General features: G+C 44.0%; 1 protein-coding gene across 6 annotated transcripts in view; it reads left to right on the plus strand.

Moving 5' to 3' along the window:
- Positions 1 to 13,257, plus strand: part of ANKFY1 (ankyrin repeat and FYVE domain containing 1) — a 101,821-nt gene that overhangs the window by 15,722 nt on the left and 72,842 nt on the right. For all 6 annotated transcript variants that reach the window (XR_010118306.1, XR_008653195.2, XM_055257884.2 and 3 more), the window contains exons 2-3: positions 5,919 to 6,111; positions 12,773 to 12,891. Coding sequence is in view for 4 of the 6 variants with exons in the window: in XM_055257884.2 (XP_055113859.1) it covers positions 5,919 to 6,111; positions 12,773 to 12,891 (312 nt within the window). In the remaining 2 variants the exon portion in view is untranslated. The remainder of the gene's footprint in view (positions 1 to 5,918; positions 6,112 to 12,772; positions 12,892 to 13,257) is intronic.

Genomic DNA, 13,257 nt, shown 5'->3' on the forward strand with positions numbered 1-13,257 from the left:
CCTCAGATCATCAGGCATTAAGAGTCTCATAAGGAGCATGCAACCTAGATCCCTCACATGCACAGTTCACAGTAGGGTTCACGCTTCTGTGAGAATCTAATGCTGCTGCTAATCTGACAGGAGGCGAAGCTCAGGTGGTCATGTTGACTTGCCCGCAGCTCACCTCCTGCTGGGTGTGGCCCAGTTCCTAACATGCCACAAACTAGTACCCGTCCACGGCCTGGAGGTTGGAGACACCTGCTCTAAGATAATATCATTAGTCTCATTTTCCACGTGAGAAGACTGAAGCACAGAGAGGAGTAAGTAACTTGCCCAAGGTCACACAGCTAGTAAATGGGTAAGCTGGGGTCAAACCCAGTCAGTGAGGCTCTGGAATGAGTGCTGTGGGCTATCAGTGTGCAGGGAGAATCATGCAACACAGGACCGACTACCCCAGGTTGCCTTTCTAAGAACTGTAATAATAGCTAATATCTTTTGACCACCTACTGCAGGGCAGGTTGTATTCTAAGGTTATTACATGTATTAGTACTTTCAGTGTTTACAACATCCTTACAGATGAAGAGAATGAGTCACCTGCCCAAGGTGTATCAAAACTAGGCAGTAGTGGGGCTGGGTTTGATCCCAGTTAGTCTAGCCCTAGAACCTGTGCAGTGTAAATTCCCTCTTCATTATTGCTCAGAATAATGTACTTTTTCTTGTAAGAACTGTACAGCTTGGTGACACTTCAAGGACACATTTGCATTGCTGTTTGTAAGCAGACAGTATTCCCCACGGGCTGGTAATGTCTCAGCCATAAGCACTCCTCCATTATACTGTGAAATGGTATGGCAATTGAAGTAGCACTGATAAGTGCTCATAAGCTGCCTGAGTGCATTTGTGATCCTTTGGGTTTCCCCCAACAAAAGCTGCCGGGTGGGGGAGCATCTGTAATTTTGTGACTCAGAGCCCCAAATCATGCTAAAGCCCTGCTTTTATCTTGGCTCTTCTCTGCTCATTACCTTGGTAGTTTATATCTTGTGTCATTGTCCAGTCAGCTGCTACATATTTGAATCAAGAATTCTGTAGAGAGACTAGGGCTGTTGCTGTAGATTTTAGAATTTATGTGTATAACTGATATTTAAGGAAATGTGTATGGTTTCCTAGAGAGCAGAGGGGGAAAATGGCTGAAACAGAGCTTTCAGGATCTCCTCCATTTGAAGGCTTAGATAGAGGAGTCAGCAACTTTCCAGTCATTTTTTTTTTTCTTTTTCTCTCTCTCTTTTTTTTTTTTTTTTTTTTAAGACAGGGTCTCTCTCTGTCGCCCAGGCTGGAGTGCAGTGGTGCGATCTCAGCTCACCACAACCTCTACCTCCCAACAGGCTCAAGCGATCCTTCTGGTGCCCACCACCACCCCTGGCTCATTTTTGTATTTTTTTGCAGAGACGGGGTTTCACCATGTTGCCCAGGCTGGTCTCAAACTTATGGGCTTTAGAGATCCTCCTGCCTGGGCCCCCCAAAGTGCTGGGATTACAGGTGTGAACCACCACACCCAGCCTAGATTCCTCTTTTAACTCTTAAAAGAGGCACCTCCTAATCTGTCAAAATGCTTAGTGCATAAATATTTGCAGATTGACAGTTTAAGTGAAATGGAAATGGAAATTCCCCAGCCAGCTATAGTCATGCTGAGTTGGAGTTCTTGAGGAGCAAAAGATTTAGGTTGGCTAGAATATGGTATGATTGAAACCAAGGTTAGAGGGTTCAGGGTGCTTGTGGAAGAAAAGTTACCACTGCGGAAACCTGGAGGCTGTCTCTTCGCAAGTGGGATACAATTTTGTAGCCACCAGGTTGAACTAGCAAGATGTGATATATACTATAGCCATCCTTTTCAGCTGACTTCCGTAGCAGCTGGTGAGTGGCTGACATTATTGTCGGTGAACTCTTGGAAAAGACGGCGAGGCTTGGGCTCATAATTATTTGTATTTCTCATAGAGAAATGTACTGTGTTTATGTACTTTGTCTGTTTGACAAATTTGTTGACTGATACAAGCTTAAAAGGAGAATCTGACAAAATAAAAGATCGAAACCTTCTCTTGCATTTTCTGGGTCCAGTATGCTACAAACAAATACAGGCTTTATTTAAATCTTTTGAAGTAAGATGCTACTTTTCTGGAACATTTTCTTTACACTAGCTTAAACCAGGAGGTCTCCTGCCACACTCCATTTGCATCCCCTATCAGAGTGCTCTCAGGGTTTACTGCGTTGGCATAATTGCCTGTCTTCTCTATTACTCATAACTTTTTTTCTTTGGTTGTTTTTTGTTGTTGTTGTTGTTTGTTTTTTGAGACGGACTGTCCTCTGTCACCCAGGATGGAGTGCAGTGGCACGATCTCGGCTCACTGCAACCTTCACCTCCTGGGTTCCAGCGATTCTTCTGCCTCAGCCTCCCGAATGGCTGGGAATACAGTTGCGTGCCACCACACCCAGATAATTTTTGTATTTTTAGTAGAGATGGGGTTTCACCGTACTGGCCAGACTGATCTTGAACTCCTGACCTCATGATCTGCCTGCCTTAGCCTCCCAAAGTGCTGGGATTACAGGCATGAGCAACCAGACCCGGCTGGTTGGTTTTTTTTTTTTTTTGAGACAGGGTCTTGCTCTGTTGTCCAGGCTGGAGTACAGTGGCACAATCTCGGCTCTTTGCAGCCTGAACCTCCTAGGCTCAAGGAGATCCTCCTGCCTCAGCTTCCCAAGTATGCACACCTCTGGTCCTAGCTACTCTAGAGGCAGAGGCAGAGGCAGAGGCAGGGGGGTCGCTTGAGCCTGGGAGTGCAAGGCAACATAGCCCTGGCAACATAGCAAGGCCCATCTGTACAAAAAACTTAAAAATTTATAGCCAGGTGTGATGGCACACACCTGTGGTCCCAGGTACTAGGGAGGCTGAGTCAGGAGGATCACTTGAGCCCAGGAGTTTGAGACCAGGCCTGGCAACATAGTGATACCCCATGTCTACAAAAAATTTAAAATTTAGCTAAGCATGGTGGCAAGCACCTGTAGTCCTAGCTCCTCTGGAGGCTGAGGTGGGAAGATCACTTGAGTTCAGGAGTTTCAGGAGTTTGAGTTGAGGAGTTTGAGGCTGTGATGAGCTAGGATTGTGCCGCTGCACTCCAGGCTGAGTGACAGAGACCCTGTTTCTCTAAAAAGAAAAAGAAAAGAATGGGAAAGGATGTAGGGAAGCATGTGAAAGAGACAGAGAACCATAATCAGAGGATGGTATTGTGGTTGCTGAAATAAGAGAAGGGATGGACAACAGTGTGATGTGGTGTCAGAGGTCTAGGAGGAGAACCACTGGCAGGAGTCCATTGGACTTGGCAATTAGAAGGTCATGGGTGAGAGGAGTTTCAAGGGGATGGTGGGGACAGAAGAGGGAATGGCAGGTGAGACAATGGTGTATGGTAGCTAGAGATGGTGGGGCTGAGGATTTCAGATGTGATATGGAAGTAGGATGCTTTAATAGATAAGAGACTTAAACTGGCTCATATGCTGACTAGAACCACCCAGTTGAAAGAGACTGGAATTCGGAGATGGGGTGGTTGATGATAAAGCAAAGATCCTGAGGAGCGAGGAGAGTGATGAGATTTAGGGAGCACATAGGGGGATTACACTTGGGTAGGAAGGAGATACCCTTTCTGAGGAAGCAAAGGGGAGATGGGAACCATTGCTGGGACGGTGGGAGTTATTGGCAGTAGCTCAGTTTTCTCAGGGTGTTGGCATGGAATGAGGCAGGTTGGATGGGAGATGGACTTGAGGGCAGTGTCAAGAGTTGGAATGTCTGTGATGTGGAAGAGGGAGGGGTGAAGGGGCCAAGGCCCGGAGGATGATTGTAGCAGCACTGTGGAGCCATAGAGACCTTGATTGATAAAGCTGCCAATTCGCATGGTTGTGTAAATCCCCTATCTCATCCATTCTCAAGACTCCAGAGCTCAGGCAAAGGAGAAGTTTCATGACTGCTTCCTCAGGGAAGCCTTTCCCAACCTTTTCAGTTAACTTGCTTTCTAGGCTCTCATAGCTGTTTTTACCTTCTAGCTCTCTAATGTAGAGTTGTAGTTTTGCATTTGACTGTTGTAATTATTTTAATTATAAATTATAACAAAAGTTATTTGACTTATGGCCGGGCATGGTAGCTCATGCCTATAATGCCAACACTTTGGGAGGCCAAGGTGGGTGGATCACTTGAGGCCAGGAATCTGAGACCAGCCTGGCCAACATGGCAAAACCCTGTCTCTACTAAAAATACAAAAATTAGCCGGGTGTGGTGGTACCCACCTGTCATCCCAGCTGCTTGGGAGGTTGAAGCAGGAGAATCGCTTGAACCCAGGAGACGGAAGTTGCAGTGATCCAAGATTGTGCCACTGCACTCTAGCCCAGGCGACAGAGTGAGACTCTGTCTCAAAAAAAAAAAAAAAAAAAAAATTATTTATCTTTGTTTTTCTTAGTAACTCAGGGCTCCGAGGACAGGTATGTCAGAGTGCGCTTACCATCGTGCAGTGTCCAGCACCTAGTGGACACTTGATAAATGCTTGTTGAATTTAATTAGGCAAATACAGTGGTTCTCAACCTTTTAACCTGCCCCAACGCACCTGTGGAAGATGGCTTGCCTCCATCTGAACCATTATTGACTGCTCTGATCCTCACCTGAAGGAGGATAGGTGCCAGGGTTGGGGAGCGTGGTTAATATGATTACAGGCCCTGGAATAAGAATGTTAGGCTCAGATCCCAGCCTGTCCTCTCACCAGCCTTGCAACCCAGGGGAAATCTGTAACCTCTCTGTGCCCCAGTGTCCTCCTCTAAAATGGGGCTGGTATACAGCAGTACCTACCTCGTAGGCTTGTCATGAAGATGACATGAAGCTGGGCACAGTGGGATGTGCCTGTGGTCCCAGCTGTGGGAGGCTGAGGCAGGGGGAACAGTTGAGTCCAGGAGTTTGAGTCTAGCCTGGGCAGCATAGTGAGACCCTCATCTCTTTAAAAAAAAAAAAAAGAGGCTGGGCGCGGTAGCTCATGCCTGTACTCCCAACACTTTGGGAGGCCAAGGTGGGTGGATCAAAAGGTGTGGAGTTTGAGACCATCCTGGCCAACATGGTGAAACCCCGTCTCTACTAAAAATACAAAAAATGAGCCGGGCATGGTGGCATGTGCCTGTAGTCCCAGCTACTCAGGAGGCTGAGGCAGGAGAATCGCTTGAACCCAGGAGGCGAAGGTTGCAGTGAGCCCAGATCGCACCACTGCACTCCAGCCTCATGACAGAGCAAGACTCCGTCTCAAAAAAAAAAAAAAAAAAAAAGAGAGATTAAATGAGGGAATTTATGTAAAGCTTTTAGAAGAACATGTGAAAATTAGGAAATTGTTATTACTGTTAGTGGTTTCAAAAAATCTAGGTGATTTTGGTAGCCTTTTCTCCTGGAGAATTCCTGGCTTTATGGTAAAGGATTTGCAGGGCAGGTGCCTGTCAGCATCTTTAGGTACATCTCTTCATTGTCATATACTGTATAATATTGAGCTTCTGAGAGGAGAAATCCCTGTAACCATGATGGTCTTCTTGGTTCAGTGACCAGCACCCTGAAACAAAGCCATTCTTTTTTTTTTCTTTTTAATGAATATTTAAAAACATGGAGATAGTACATTGCCCAGGCTGGTCTCGAACTCCTGGGCTCAAGTGATTCCCCCTGCTTTGGCCTCCCAAAGTTTTGGGATTACAGGTGTGAGCCACTGTACCCAGCCATCAAAGCCATTCTTGATCCTGTAGGACTATCACTAAGAAATAGTAGAACTGTCAAGTGGCCGGTCACTTTGGGAGCTTTGCCATCTGTGGGATGAGGGACTAGTGAATGTCGCCTGCTTTACACCAGCCACGGTAAACTTGATTCCTTGTTTTCCTTGCAGAGGAGGTGGCCAAGTTGGAGAAGCACTTGATGCTTCTACGACAAGAGTATGTCAAGCTGCAGAAGAAACTGGCAGAGACAGAGAAGCGCTGCACTCTCTTGGCTGCGCAGGCAAACAAGGAAAGCAGCAGCGAGTCCTTCATCAGCCGTCTGCTGGCCATCGTGGCAGCCCTCTACGAGCAGGAGCAGTATAGGTGAGCAGAGCTTCTGGATGCAGAAGGCCCTTTGGCTTTATTCCTGGGCCACACTACAGCTTTTCTCATTCACTGTCTTCCAAAATTTATTTCTCTCTAATGAGGATATTAGCAAATGTATTCCCTAGAATAGAAGCTCCTTGAGGCAAGATTTTTTTTTTTTTTTTTTTAATGAGACAGAGTCTTGCTGTGTTGCCCAGGCTGGAGTGCAGTGGCGAGATCTCGGCTCACTGAAGCCTCTGCTTCTTAGGTTCAAGTGATTCTCTTGCCTCAGCCTCCCGAGTAGCTGGGACTACAGGCGCAAACTACCATGCTCGGCTAATTTTTTACATTTTTAGTAGAGACGGGGTTTCAACATGTTAGCCAGGATGGTCTCGATCTCCTGACCTCGTGGTCTGCCTGCCTCAGCCTCCCAGAGTGCTGGGATTACAGGCGTGAGCCACCATGCCAGGCCTGAGGCAAAATTTTTGTCTCTGGTTCACTGCTTATCTTCAGCAAAGAGAGTCATGGTGATAGCATTGCTAATCAAGCAGGAATTGGCTTTCATGTCTAGGAATTCAGAGGGCAAAGGTCCGTTTCTCTTGAGATGATCAAAGCAAAACAGTCTTGGAACTAGTTGGAGAGTGCATCATGATGGCTGAGGTTGAACTCTGGAGCCTCACAGCTTCTGTTAGAACTCAGGGCCGGGCGCGGTGGCTCACGCCTGTAATCCCAGCACTTTGGGAGGCCGAGGCGGGTGGATCACGAGGTCAGGAGATCATCCTGGCTAACACGGTGAAACCCTGTCTCTACAAAAAATATAAAAAATTAGCTGCGCATGGTAGTGGGCGCCTGTAGTCCCAGCTACTCAGGAGGCTGAGGCAGGAGAATGGTGTAAACCCGGGAGGCGGAGCTTGCAGTAAGCCGAGATTGTGCCACTGTACTCCAGCCTGGGCGATAGAGCGAGACTCCATCAGAAAAAAAAAAGCAGCAGCTCAGCTGGCCACTTACTAGCTATGCGACTTCAATCTATATGACATACCCCAGGTTCCTGATCTGTCAAATGAGGTTACTACTGCTACTTACCTTCGGGCTGTTGTGAGGATCAAATCAATAAATGCATGTTAAGCACTTGGAACACTGCATAGCACATAGTAAGTGCTCAGTTGTTAGCTGTCGTTTTTCTTTTTAAAACTTAAAAAAATTGTTTTCACTGGTTGTAGCAGCAATAGGATGTTAGCTTTTGTTATTAAGTGAGTTTTGAGGTAGATCTTAAAGGCTGGATAGGATTTAATAGGTAAAGACAGTGGTATTAGAAGTAAGGGCAGTAACTGAGAAAAGCCTCAAAGATGAGGAAATATGAGGATTTAGATGACAGAGAGGGGGCCAGCTTAGGGTACTTGCCCATGTAGAGGAGCAGTGAGAGGTGGGAAAAGCGGTGTAGATTGCATTAAGGATGCTCAGGTGAGGAGTTTGGACTTGGTCTTCTAGGAAGTAGAGCTGTGTGTTTTCCAGTTTTGGGGACTGTCATAATCAGGGTGGTGTTTTAAGAAGATTAACATGTGGCTGGGCGCAGTGGCGCACGCCTGTAATCCCAGCAGTTTGGGAGGTCGAGGCAGGTGGATCACCTGAGGTCAGGAGTTTGAGACCAGCCTGACCAACACGGTGACACCCTGTCTCTACTAAAACTACAAAAATTAGCTGGGTGTGGTGGTGGGTGCCTGTAATCCCAGCTACTTGGGAAGCTGGGGCAGGAGAATTGCTTGAATCTGGGAGGTGGAGGTTGCAGTGAGCTGAGATTGTGCCACTGCACTCCAGCCTGGGAGACAGAGAGACCCTGTCTTAAAAAAATAAAAAAATAAAAAAATAAATAAAGATTAACATGCTAATGTTGGCCAGGCATGGTGGCTCACGCCTGTAATCCCAGCACGTACGAGGCCAAGGCGGGCGGATCACCTGAGGTCGGGAGTTTAAGACCAGCCTGGCTAACATGGTGAAACCCCGTTTCTACTGAAACTAAAAAAAAATTAGCTGGGTGTTGTGGTGGGCGCCTGTAATTCCAGCTATTCGGGAGGCTGAGGCAGGAGAATTGCTTGAACCTGGGAAGTGGAGGTTGCAGTGAGCCGAGATTGCGCCACTGCATGCCAGCCTGGGCAACAAAGCAAGACGCTGTCTCAAAAAAAAGGCATACTAATGTCATCTAGGTGAAATTGTAAAGAGAAAAGAGCAGGGTGAGCACCTGTGATGTTGCGTATAGTCCAGAACAGCAATGATGAAAGACTGAATTGGGATGTTGGATATGGCAAAGAAACACAGATGTGAATATACATAAGAATGAAGGACTTGAGCCACTAGGGAGATAGAAGCTCAGTCTACATTAGACTTAGTAAAATTTTCAAATAATTATAACATTTTAAATAGATCGCTCAGACCTGTAATCCCAGCACTTTGGGAGGCCGAGGCAGGTGGATCACCCGAGGTAAGGAGTTTGAGACCAGACTGACCAACATGAGGAAACCCCGTCTATACTAAAAATACAAAAATTAGCCACATGTGGTGGCACACGTCTATAATCGCAGCTACTCAGGAGGCTGAGGCAGAAGAATTGCTTCAACCTGGGAGGTGGAGGTTGCAGTCAGCTGAGATTGTGCCACTGCACTCCAGCCTGGGTGATTGAGTGAGACTGTCTTAAAAAAAAAAAAAATCAAAATTTTGAGGATGCAAATAACAATAAAATAACTCAGAATTCAAAACTGCTATCAACTTAGCCCTTTCTAAATAAAAGAATAATCTATTACAAAAAAAGGAAATATATATTCTGAGTAAAGGATAGTTCCATAAATTGAATAGATGTAGCTTCTTGTAAAATATAATCCATCGTCTTTTTTTTCCTCTTCTTCCATGAACAAGTGAAAAGTTTGTTTCTTACTGGCCCAGGGAAGCCTAATGTTTTTCTGTTACAGACACATCTCTCCTACTCTTTGAGGCTCTTTCCTGTTAGAACTCCCATCATTTAGTTTCTCAATTACATATCAATTGATTAGTAATTTTATTTTGCATTCATTGCGTTGAAGTCCTTCTAGGAGACAATGGGAATGAGACTGGGCAGTTTTCTTCCTGTCACTTTTTAGCTAGTTATGGTATGATCTTAGGACTCCCAACAAGTCTCCCTTCAGCTTCTAAAACCTGCCCTAGGCCGGTGTGATGGCTTACTCCTGTAATCCCGGAACTTTGGGAGGCTGAGGCAGGTGGATTGCTTGAGGCCAGGAGTTTGAGACCAGCCTGGCCAAGTGGTGAAACCCTGTCTCTACTAAAATTACAAAAATTAGCTGGCCTTAGTGGCACATGTCTGTAATCCCAGCCACTCAGGAGGCTGAGGCAGGAGAATTGCTTGAACCCGGAAGGCGGAGGTTGCAGTGAGCTGAGATCGTGCCAGTGCACTCCAGCCTGGAGGATGGAGTAAGACCCTGTCTAAAAAAAAAAAAAAAAACAAGGCTGGGTGTGGTGGCTCACACATGTAATCCCAGCACTTTTTGAGAGGTTGAGTTGGGTGGATCAGGAGTTTGAGATCAGCCTGACCAACGTGGTGAAACCCTGTCTCTACTAAAAATACAAAAATAAGCCGAGTGTGGTGGCACGCACCTGTAATCCCAGCTGCTCAGGAGGCCGAGGCAGGAGAAACGCTTGAACCTGGGAGGTGGAGGTTGTGGTGAGCCTGGATTGCACCACTGCACTCCAGCCTGGGCAACAAGAGTGAAACTCCGTCTCAAAAAAAAAAAAAAAAAAAAGCCTGCTCTTTATCTAAAGAAGGTTGAAACTCTATGTTATCTACAGTTGAGTATCAGATGGGGAATGGAGTCTTCATAGGGGACTAAGCTGTCGAGATGTAACTGAAACTGAGGAATCAATTTCTTTTCTTTTTTTTTTTTTTGAGACGGAGTCTCGCTCTTTCACCCAGGCTGGAGTGCGGTGGCGCGATCTCGGCTCACTGCAGGCTCCGCCCCCCAAGGTTCACGCCATTCTCCTGCCTCAGCCTCCCTTGTAGCTGGGACTACAGGTGCCTGCTACCTCGCCCGGCTAATTTTTTGTATTTTTAGTAGAGATGGGGTTTCACCGTGTTAGCCAGGATGGTCTCGATCTCCTGACCTCGTGATCCGCCCTCCTCGGCCTCCCAAAGTGCTGGGATTACAGGCATGAGCCACCGCGCCCGGCCGAGGAATCAATTTCTAAAGCAGACATATTTTACCAACATAGGGGAAAAAATACCTTTATCCCATAACATGCATTTTGTTGAAAAATTTAAATAGTATTTTTATGTACATCTTAGTAGCTGGAATGACTGATGTGTAGGTTTTAAAATTTTTTAAGTTGAGAAATGTGGAAGGAACTGGTAGCCTTTTTTAGTTTTTAAAATTTTTTTTTATTTATAAATAAGAGACAGAGTCTCAGTATGTTGCCCAGGCTGGTCTCAGACTCCTAGTCCTGGCCTCCCAAAGTGCTGGGATTACAGGTGTGTGCCACTGTGCCTGGCCTACATTTCAAGTTCAGGAGAACAGTTTTGTCCCATAAGGTAGTCAAAAACGATGGCTATGTGTAGTTATTTACTGTACTCATTCTTTTACCAGGCAAACCTATAGTTTTTCCTGTTGAAGTGTTTGAGAAACTAACACGAAACTGTTCATCTCCTCTCCAGTTACAACATTCTGGTTTCCATGTTTTAAAAGGAAATACTCTTTAATTGAGTGGAATCAAGTTTTTTAAAAAAATTACTAGGTCCTTAATTGTTTCAACATAGAATCCTCATGGACTAGACTTGTCTGATTTTCTGGTTTTCATTTGTATTTTAAAACATTATTATTAGACATTATTGATGAAATCCTTATCTTTATTTCCCTTTGGTATGTCAGATTACAAAAGATAGAATTTTGACCTGACATTCATGAATGTGGTAGAAATTTTCTAGAAACATTAATTTTTGTAATTTTGTGGCTAAAAGTTATACTCGTAGTTGAAACAGTACAGACTGAAAATCTAAGTTATTAGGATGTAATACTTTATAAATATATTTAGAGTTTAAAAATTATTTGTGCTTTGTAGGTAGCTTCTTGTTTTCATAAAATTTTTTACACTTTGTCACTGGATGTGCTGATACAGTTTGATGTTCTGTTTTGCATAGAGTATTCTGTTTCTTCTTTGACCATTAATAATGTTCTACTGTGTTAACAGCAGTTTGTAATAATTTGAAATAATAAATACTCTCTTAATCTTGTGATCTAATATCATTAGTTACAGCTTGGTCTTTGAAAGAACTAGAATTGTTGATACTTTCAAATGATGATTAAGTGTATTCTAGACAATACTCTTGTAGAGTAGAGTGTGTCTGTCTCTGTCAAGCATTATATACAAACAATATTCTATTTGGGTTTCCTGTTTTTTTTTTTTTTAAGACAGAGTCTTGCTCTGTCACCCAGGCTGGAGTGCAGTGGTGCGATCTCGGCTCACTGCAACCTCTCCCTCCTGGGTTCAAGCGATTCTCCTGCCTCAGCCTCCTGACCAACTGGGATTACAGGTGCCTGCTACCATGCTTGGCTAATTTTTGTATTTTTAGTAGAGATGGGGTTTCACTATGTTGAGCAGGATGGTCTCGATCTCCTAACCTCGTGATCTGCCCACCTCGGCCTCCCAAAGTGCTGAGATTTCAGGTGTGAGCCCCCATGCCTGGCTTGGGTTTCCTTTTAAGTGGATGGGTTAATTCATGTAATGGTATTTTTTTTTTCTTTTTCTTTTTTCCATATAGTGGTTTTTGTGTATTTAGTTTCCAAAGACTTTCCAACCTAGTAAATAATATGAAATATGAAAATAAAACATATAACTACAAGCAGGATGGCAGTGACTTTGGATTCCTGCCAGCATAGCCATACGGCATGTGTTCGTGTCAGCCTAGTGGGTCATCTTGACGTTTTTGTTAACTGCCCAGATGGTCTCCTCCGGTAGCATTTGACATTTCAGAGTTAAACATAAATATCTATTCAGGAAGATCTTTTCATATAATGGCGTGTCACAATTATGGAAACATGTTTTGAAAAGAAAGCTTTTTCCTCACCCCATTTTTTATAAGTAGTTGAGTTAAAAATGGTCAATATTAGGTCTGAATGTTTCTAGTGAGAACAGGAGCCCAGATACTGGGTTTTATGTTCGTGACTGCTTGTTAGTTTGTTCACGGTTTTTCTGTTTAACCTTGCTTGAGCATTACTGTGGAGCATAGCGGCACTGTAGCCTCAGAGCTGTCATCACCATCTTTAACCTTTCTGTCTTTCTCTCCCTGATGGTTTAGCTTGTTTTAGTCTATATAAAATATCTTCTACTTTTTATGTGAATATTAATCATCCTACTTAACTTGTAGGTTCACCACCATAAGAATCCCATGAGAAGATGTATTTGAAAGCAGAGCATGCCATGTGAATTAAAGCCAGAATTTATCAATAGAAAACATTTCTAGCAACATATTATAAAGATGACTCATCAGAATTCAGTGCTAGCATCTAGAAATAATTTTTCGCTGTAATTTTTTCTTTTGCAGATGTATGTTGATCAATACTCATGTGTTTATCAGCTATGAATCCTAGCTATACCTAGTAATGATGACATTTTTCTAATATATGTGGATCTTTTTCTTCATCAGCGATCTGAAGATAAAGGTTGGGGACAAGCACATCAGTGCTCACAAGTTTGTCCTGGCAGCCCGCAGTGACAGCTGGAGTCTGGCTAACTTGTCTTCCACTAAAGAGTTGGACCTGTCAGGTGAGCCTTTGAATGATTAGGGACACCAAACTGCTATCGGAAGGGCTCTTGGCAGAAAGTTATGGTGTCTCATTTTGAAATATTTGTGATTTAATGAAAGTAAAATAATTTTCTTAGCAACTGGTGGCGACCACGAACTAGTTAAATAATTAATGAATCAGTGGGTTGTACTTTTAGGTACTTTGTATACCTAACTATTTAGGAGGTAATACCTGGCTAACAAATCGTCAATATTTGAGTATCTGCAGTGTCCTTATGATTTATAAAATGTAAATATTTTTCCGTACAGTCATTTCATGAAAAAGTATGCTGTAAATAAGGATTCATGTCCAGAAAAAATTTATCCCTCAAGTCTAATAAAAAGTC

This window comes from Symphalangus syndactylus, chromosome 20 (assembly GCF_028878055.3).
Source record: "Symphalangus syndactylus isolate Jambi chromosome 20, NHGRI_mSymSyn1-v2.1_pri, whole genome shotgun sequence".
In the NCBI taxonomy this organism is placed as follows: domain Eukaryota; kingdom Metazoa; phylum Chordata; class Mammalia; order Primates; family Hylobatidae; genus Symphalangus; species Symphalangus syndactylus.